At 42.6% G+C, this 9,150-nt stretch overlaps 1 protein-coding gene across 27 annotated transcripts in view; it reads left to right on the top strand.

The window, feature by feature from the left end:
- LOC118229204 (receptor-type tyrosine-protein phosphatase S-like) overlaps nt 1–9,150 on the top strand; it is a 193,063-nt gene that overhangs the window by 167,037 nt on the left and 16,876 nt on the right. For all 27 annotated transcript variants that reach the window (XM_035420955.1, XM_035420954.1, XM_035420968.1 and 24 more), the window contains 3 exons: nt 3,622–3,719; nt 5,659–5,782; nt 7,505–7,680. In XM_035420955.1, coding sequence (XP_035276846.1) covers nt 3,622–3,719; nt 5,659–5,782; nt 7,505–7,680 — 398 coding nt within the window. The remainder of the gene's footprint in view (nt 1–3,621; nt 3,720–5,658; nt 5,783–7,504; nt 7,681–9,150) is intronic.

Here is a 9,150-nt window from a genome sequence, read left to right on the forward strand (position 1 = left end):
CCGCGGGGAACGTGAGATTGGAAACGTGTAATTGGAGCCCAATTTGTTTCCCCTCATTCATTGATCTTCTCTTGATTGCTTGAGAAAACAACAGCTTCATATCAAGGTGAAGGATATTGGATGGGGGGAAAATACCAGACGTTTCTGGCGCGCTATGAGGTTTCCGCTGTGGCGGTTCTTGTTATTGTATATCCTTTAGCCGTGTGATACAGTCTGTGATGGCTTGGTTTATGAATCTGCATATTCATAAGGATAGGCCATTTCTGCTTTCTGCCTTGGTACGTTGCAATTTGCATGTTTTCGCAAATACAGACAAATCTGTTTTTCTGAGTAGAGCGCACAGAGAGGGGCCTGTCTGGGGGCATTCTCTTACGGTGTAGGGAGGGGATGACAACTTACCCTGCGACAGGCTGTCACGTAACTGCACTAGCAGTTCAAAGCCTGTGTCAAGATGAGAGCAATCAGCAGTTTGCCATCTTCAACTTTCGTAACCCAGAGCAATGCAGCGGAGGAGATGAGCAGGAATCTAGATTTAAGGGTTTTTACGTGGATACATAACATCTGATATTTAGCACATGCCATTTTGTTCAAGTTCTTATCATCACAGATCTACAGTATGTGACCATAAAATTGTACGTGGCGGGTGTGCTCAGTACCAGATACATTCAGTATTTCATTAGCGTTTTATCTGAGGGGTTTGTTGAACACAAAGAACTGACAGTGGTGCCATCATTGTCATGTACCGTACGTGGTCTTTGATTGAATGAGTATCAACGATTATAACACATCAATGGGGCAATCCTGGGAACACAAGCCTAATGTAATGCTCTGGCATTGGTGTGTGTGTGTGTGAGTCTAAAGTCTAGAACACCCTCATCTCAAGCTAGGTTACGAAAACTATGGTCAGGCATATTGCCACAATAGCATGCGAATGCATTCAAGATTCATTTGATCTGTTACTTAATATGTTTGATAGTTGATGTTAGGTTTATATTTAAACAGTATGTAAATGAATCATTCGTTTGATTTAGCTCAATGAATAATTTTTTTCTTTGAATTTATATGAGCAATTTACGAACTTGAAACTAAAAAGATCTGATTCATAAGTTTTCACGAAGATCATTTCATACAAACTCTTTTGAGGAGTAGATAGTAGCAAGGGATTCTGAGTAGTTTATTATGAAATGGCAACGGTGAAAACCGTAAGTTGAAAAGCCTTTGGGAATGTATGTGCTATCCTATGCTGGCATACTGTACCTCTTATCATCTCTGGTGTTTATTGTTATTTCACAGAACATACAGCACTTAGCTACAGGTCTGTTGCTTGCTGTCCTGTTTAAAATAACAAATAAGGTGGTCAAAATTGAGGTTGAGGGATTTTTCATCATTTGCCTTGTGAAGGCAATATATTGGGTTGACTGTTGATTCATTCATTACTTTAAGTGGCTTTACTTATTGGTCATTTGACATCGTATCCTATTATCTAGTGGGCTTTGTTAATGACATTTCCTGCATCTGACAATGGCCACTTATGTGCAAAATACAATTCTATTAAAATATGATCAGCTGAAGTCATGGGTCCGTATCGTCAGAACTAAAAGAACGCTTTCTAGAGTCAGATTCCATTTTTACAAATTTTCCTGTACAGGGCAGGATGAAGACATCTGCCTGCCCTTGGCTGAAAAATTAGACCCCATACTATATGTACGGTTTATGTATGAACTGTAATGAACAATGTTGGTGTGTTCCTTTCCATCCATAACTCCAAGTATGAGCTGAGCTAACCCGGGTCAACTGGATGCAAAAGTTATCGCAAAATGACCTGGAATCTGAGCCAGTTGGCCAGACAAGAAAGACCGTAAAAATAACCTGGAAGCTAATCTGAGCCAGCCAGCCAGCCAGGTTCAGCTGTGGACTGGAAAAGGGATATTTTGTTTCATCAAGGCAAACCAGAAGGGAGATACATTATAGTAAATGTGATTATGCTCATTTTGTATGCTCAATTACCTTTGATCAAAATGAGATCAAAGGACATTGCTGACTGAAGGCAAGCTATCATAATTACTCAAAAAATATAAATGTGCTCTGCAAAGGAAGGACATGACAGTTCAGTTCAAAATCCAGCACACAGTTTTTTTTTTTAGTCTATATTCCCTTCCTAGAGCGCTTCGTGCTCCATGCCTTTTGATTGTTCTTGTATGGAATGTGCAATAGGTCATGCATGTTTGACTGCCTGATGGGGTCAGCGAGAGGTCCGGGAACTCCACGCGGCACCTGTCTGTCACTGTGCCGCACCTCCAGGCCACGCCTTTCCATCACTGCGGCGCCTTTGTCTCGGTCACTGTGCCCATCCCCAGGCTAGGGCTCAAGTCACCCCCAACCCCCGGAACCACCCCCCCTTAATGTTTTTGGTGAAGTGTGCCAAAATGCACTCATACTTACTTTTACCCCATGTATATTACCATGGTAACATGCTGAGATTAAATGTATACAACACTTTGCTTGTGTTGCTTTGTAGCTGTTGGTACTAGTGCATGAACTCCCAAGAGGAAAGTAAAATACACCCCCTTGAGTCAAAGCACAGCTAGTTTGTCAGTGTCATGTTGTGTCGGTTGTCAGTGAGCGGATGTTTGAGAAGGCAGGAAGTCGATAGTGTTGAAGTGTTAGCATTATCTGTGACGGAACTGGATTGCAGTGCATTTTTTTCTTGGTAAAGTTAGATTGTACGTGTGGTACATTTAAAATGATCCAATTTAGTGCTCTGTCTATAAAAAGTGAAGTGTCTTTAGAAATAGATTTTATTCCATGATTAGTACAATTCCAGTTTATTTTATAAAACTATAACTGTATGGAACAAAATAACTGATTTTTCGTAGTTGAAAAGACATTATGATCTCACTTAAAGGATTGCCATAACGTATCAGAAAATTTATCAGACGGGTATTTATAATATGTATCTGAATACCTTGTTAATTTGCATCAAAAATATTGTTAAGTTTTAAAATGAATTTTAAAACAACCTTGTTCAATGCTAAAAAGAGGGTTCCTCGTTTTTGACAAGGCTCTCTGGAAAGGGGTTTTTGTTGAGGGTGGTGAGTACGTACCGCTTAGTGACTCTGTGTTCCGAACCGTTTGTGAGCTGAGCCCCCTCGGTAAGCTGAATGGCAAAAGATACGAGAGCCCTGGCCTGGCTGCTGTCTGCGTCTGCGTCTGCGTCTGCTCATTAAAGCCTCACAGACTGCTGACTGCGTCTGCGTCACCCATTAAAGCCTCACAGACTGCTGACTGCGTCTGCGTCACTCATTAATGCCACTCGGACTGCTGACTGCGTCTGCGTCACGCGAGCCGCCATGCAGGTGGCGTGTGTGTATGTGTCTCACTGTCCCACTGCGGGTGCTGCTCACACGTGTCCCATGTACTGTACCAGACTCTTCTGTGTTTTATTCCTCCCTCCTCATGTTCTGTGGCCTTGCTTTTCATATTTGTTTTGATGGTCTATAGTATCACCTGCCGGACTTCTCACACTTTTTTAATCCCACCTTTCCCCCACATATCTCTTTCTCCCTTTCTCTCTGTCTCTTTATCTCTCTCTCTCTCTCATTCTTTCCATCCTCTGAACAGGTATGATGAATCACCCTCCCATCCCGATTTCGGAGCTAGCCGAACACACCGAGCTGCTGAAGGCCAACGACAACCTCAAGCTTTCGCAGGAATACGAGGTGAGGGACTGGGGAGGAATGGAGGTGTGCTGGAGTAGAGTGGGAGTGAGAAGAGCGGAGAGGAAGAGTGGAGTAAGGGAGGAGTAGTGGAGTGGCGTGTAGGAGCCGCCTGAGGAGGAGAGGTAGCATTACACTGAGTTGGAAGGGAGGGCATTAACCTCACACCCCCTCACTTTGTGGCCTGAGAGCTGTTGGTAAAGACCACAGTCTTCCCCAATGGAGTTCTAGAGCTCTGGGGACTGTGCTCTGAAAAATGGATCAGTGGTTTACCTCACGGTTATCGTATAACATGTATATTTAATTGAAGTGAGCATTTTCCCTTCAATAATCTCTCTCTCTCTCTTAGCAAAAAGGTATTTTACATTTTAACCTCAGCAGAGGTGTGTAGTTTCACATTCCAAACCACACCAAACATGAATAAATGGAAGAGCGGAACTAAAGAGAGTGCGGTTGGCTGTGAAGACAAACTGAGTTCACTGTTGACAGAAACACGTGGCCTCGCAGCATTACTGGTACCGCATAGCAGTACCGTCCTCCTGTCTCGCAGGAGACAGATGAGGCGCGGAGCAGAGGCAAAGAAAGCAGAGACACACTGAGCCCAGACACGCGCAGATTCAGGGTGTCAGAGTTCCAGTTACTCTTTCCAAAAATAAAAGACAGAATTTAAATTAGGGCTCAGCTTTGCATTTTATTATTCGTTTGATGAATCACCTCTCACCAGGGCAGCTCTCCTGGAGCTGCAGGCCCCTTGAGTAATGATTTAGCATGGAGGGGGAGGGGGGGGGGGGGTTAGGGAGAGGCAAGGTGTGTACATAAAACATTCAACTGAATGCTTGGAGGTTAATCTTCACACAGTTATTGGCATCTTGCCAGAAGGTACAGTGCGTTTAAATATCTCATTTACACGAACGCGGTCTCTCATATGCTCTGAACGCGCATATATACTGAAATGCATTCTTTCGGCTCCCATCACTTACTCCCAGATTTCGCCAAATGTGTGCTCACAGTGAAATGGAAAAGCTCATTTCATTCTGGACAATCTCAGTCATTGGCATATTTGTGATACCCCGTGTATGGTTGAAGGGTTCGTAGATGTGCAAGTGTGGGTGCAATAATGGAAATCTTTGCATATTTTTATATCTCTGACCTTGGATACCCAAAGTCTGGTGCTCATAGAAATTACACTGAAAAAAAACTCGCAGCCCATTGGCTAGATGAAACAGAAGGCTTAGAAGCATTCTTGTTGAGGGCAGGAATGTCGTTGTCAATGTGTGCTGTCGTTATAAAATTAAAATAAATAAAAAAACATGAAGGCAATACATGAACCTATACATGAAGGCAACAGCCTATACATGTGCTTTTTTAGGACTCATCATCCCTGGCCTTCTCTGTAAACCTGACTAAATGCTTGTGTCATGTTCTGTCTTACACTATATACGTAGAATGGTAATTATATGGTCATTTTGAGGTAACCCACTGATCATTTTCAATGAGTCATTGGCTCCCTTAATGTTCAACGTTCTTTTATTGGCTATTGATAGAATGTATACATAATATGCTTAGCAGCTTTATTTAGCCCCGCTGCCTGCATCTTCAAAGCTTAAATGTGACCATCCTTTATGCCAGGTTCAGGAAGGCATTGTCACCTGAAAGCGAGTACAGAATGGTAATGGAATACGAAATTATCCTAACAAGGGGATGGATTATCTGTTCCCACTTCCTGTATGCAGAGCGGAGCTGGCTTTATCCTGTCTGCGTGAGGCTGGTCTAGCCCCCTTGGGGAGAGTCTCTGGCTCTCACTGACTGCAGCACTGATCCCAATAATGGATGCTCCGCCATCCTATGATAATTCATTCTCTCACCACTACCAAGAGCGATGTATGGATGTAGTAAAATCTGTGTTTTGTGTGTGTGTGTGTGTGTGTGTGTGTGTCTCTAGTCCATCGATCCTGGCCAGCAGTTCACCTGGGAGCATTCCAACTTGGAGGTGAACAAACCCAAGAACCGCTACGCCAACGTCATCGCCTACGACCATTCCCGGGTTGTCCTCTCGCCTGTCGAAGGTAAGAGACTCCTCCCCATTTCCAAAGATGTCATAGACTACGGCATAATCACACATAGCATATAAAGTAGGAGTCTATACGTAAAGTACATTTTCACTGTTCATCTTGTAGCGCTGTGTGTCTGACTACTGAGACACTGGACATGAAGAATATTCAGTTTTCCCTACCTGAAAGTCTTGAGTATTATAAGACGGGAAGCTTAGCCAAGCTTTTCTATTCAGCGATATTTATTTATTTAGATTGTTTGCTTGTTTATTTATGCATTTATTTTGAGCTTCACAGTTCGGAACAGCCCAGTGGACGATGTGTGAAAAAGACCAATATGCGAAAGGAATCGGTGAAAAACCGAATCATGAATAAATTAATCAACTCAAAAACTGTCATTTTACACTACAGTGATTTCACCATTAGTCTCAGCAACGGAGCAGTTCGGGCACGCAACGATCCCCTTTGCCTTCGATGTGACAAAAGCAGGACCGGCGCCATCGCTCTGCGGCTTATGGAATATAGCGTTAGCGCCCTCCTTATTGTGCCAGCTGCTTTGTTTTCACCCCTCCCATGTTATTTTTAGACTCCTAATCAACACCAAACTGTTGTCGAAAAGATGTTGTTTACTGAGCTTTTGAATTTTCTGACACCTGTTCCCAGTACTTTTCAGTACTGTCCTATCTCCCCTATTTTAGTACCTGAGGAATAGTATCAGATCCTCTGATTGTAGCATAGGAGTTGTGGGGTTTGTCATGAGAGGAGGTGATAATGTTCCCATTGTTGTCCCAGATTCCATAATACTTAGACAAGTTACTTAAGTAAAGCCTTTTTTGGGGAGCACCAGCTTGGGTATCGTGCTTAGCTCAGAAACTGTTTTGGTATGATTGTTGGCATGTACGCCTCAGTGGAATAAACAAGTGGATATGGATTGAGCAGTACCATTGCTATTTTTAGGCATAACTCATTTGTTCAGAATTCATAAAACTAAATAAATGTGTTGAAAGACCCTGAGGAAGAACAGTACTTTGTATTTATTCGAGGGGACTTTGAGGCATATTGTGAGCCTGAGAAATAGCACAAAATACATTTCTTGTCAGACAGAATATGAAAATCCAGAGTTTTAGTCCCCAAAAGAACAGCTTGTTTTATTACTCTAATATCATTAGTGTCAGAGTAGCTGTCACTTGAAGTCTGTATTGTAATATAGGCATAATGTCACATCATTTATTTATGAACTGTTCCTTTGTATTCTACAGTAGAAGCTCTGAGATATGAATGCATTGATAGAGGGTGTTTTTGAAATTCTTGAAATGTTTGTAACTTATAAACATAAAGTCATAATGTGACATTAAAATACTCAACATTAAAAAAAGAATTGTTCTAGCCCTTTCAACACATTTCCCTGTATTTTATTCTTTAGCAATACTGCTAAAACACGCCCTTTTATCTATTTTTTATGAATGGAACGTGTGCCTTGTTTCAGTGCAATACTTGAATATCAATAATTTTTGCATCAGTGCTGAAGCAAGGTCTTGATGTTGATAAATCATAATTCCATTTGCTACTTCCCGTTTCATAACGCAGTCGGTCAGCTGGTCAGTCCGTTACTTTGAGGTTCTGCTGCACGTTAAGAGTGTTGACTGTGAAACGGTGCAACGGCCAGTATCACGCTGGTGTTGGTACGTTGCATGATGTCATAAGCGTGCTCTCTTTTCCCTGCTCTGTTGTATTCAGGCTTCATGGGCAGCGACTACATCAACGCCAACTATATCGACGGCTACCGCAAGCAGAACGCGTACATCGCCACGCAGGGCCCACTGCCCGAGACCTTCGGCGACTTCTGGAGGATGGTCTGGGAGCAGAGGGCCGCCACCGTGGTCATGATGACCAGGCTGGAGGAGAAGTCCCGGGTGAGTGGCTCCGCTCGTCTTTCAAATCAGCCCGCAAGGGGTCTCTTAGTCAGCAACACAGAACTGCACTGTCTACCCCTTTTTGAATACAATGGCTTGTTTTGGAGAATGATTGAATAACAGCAGGCTTGTGACTTCCATTGTGCCATTGCTAGCTACGGTCGATTTTACCGTTTTCAAGTGTCTGAATCTATGTGGAATTAGTTGAACTGAGTTGAGATACGAAAATTTGAATCTGAATTTATTGAATTTAAAATTATCGAAAGGATAGCCCCTTGAGATGTAGCATCTCATTTTCAAGGGGGTCCTATAGACACAAAAAATAGATTTTGTATTTTGCTTTCAAAGAAGCTGATGCTGTATTATGTATAGACATACAGTATAGGTGGGGCAGCCTCCCGCGGAGCCATAATTAATTGATTGATTTATTGATTGATTTTGAGGATTATTCAGGCATTGTATCGTTGTCACATCAACTGTCTACATCAGACATGACAGAGTTAATTTACATGTGTATCACAGAGGATTTTGAAAGCTAAACTGTAATACCTGAAAGGCCTGATTTTTAGGATCAAATTAATTTCTGAGTTCATTGATGAACTTTTATAAATTGAGGGCACACGTGTATAAAATCTCATCAACAGTTCTGGAGTATTAGGAAACAGCTTTGATATAAAAAAAAACCCTTAGGAAACTTACTTTGACATAAAACAGAATTTAAGATGATCCAGGTTAACAGAGTGCAAATAGATATCATTGCAGCTCTTTTAGCGAGAGCAAGAATAGGAGAAAAAAAAAGACGTTTTTTGGAAGCAAGGGCAGTGGTGTCCTGCCGACTCCAAATGCGTGTGACAGGCCAACTTGGCCGTCCGTATGGCAGAATTGGAGCCTGGCCCATTTTGCAGGGTGAGGACAAGGCTCCCCTGCTGCTCGGGCCAGCCAGAAAGCGAAGCCTTCTGCATAAAGGGACCTTTTCTTAACGTGCTCAGACGCTTCACGCCTCATACTGATTTATTTATATATCCTTCCACCCTTGCTCTTTGAGTACGATGTAGAATAGTACCGCAAGAGCATAATGAACATATGAGAGCATAGCTGTATAAAACCCTGCCAGATGTAATCAAAATTGCTGGTCTGGATTTAAGTAAACTTTGGGAGGCCATCAAACTTGCTGTTTGTAGCCATGCCTGTCAAGCTTGCATCAAAAAGATCAGAAAAATGCCATTCCGCTCTTAACGTCAGTTAGCCGCTTAGCCTCGCACAGCACTCCTCTGGAGCGAAAATATTTTTCCTTGTTGATTGATTGTCAGGCTTATGATGGCAAGGTGAAGGTTATTTTCAATATTCCTCTCTCTTTCTCCACCGCTCTGTTCTCAACATCTGAAAGGGAGGGAGGGGTTTGTGTGTGAGCCCGGACAGGCAGAGGGAGAGCAGCATGAAGGACTCTGTGTGAGCGCATGCTGGCGAATG

The sequence above is a fragment of the Anguilla anguilla genome, chromosome 6 (genome assembly GCF_013347855.1).
Source record: "Anguilla anguilla isolate fAngAng1 chromosome 6, fAngAng1.pri, whole genome shotgun sequence".
NCBI lineage: Eukaryota > Metazoa > Chordata > Actinopteri > Anguilliformes > Anguillidae > Anguilla > Anguilla anguilla.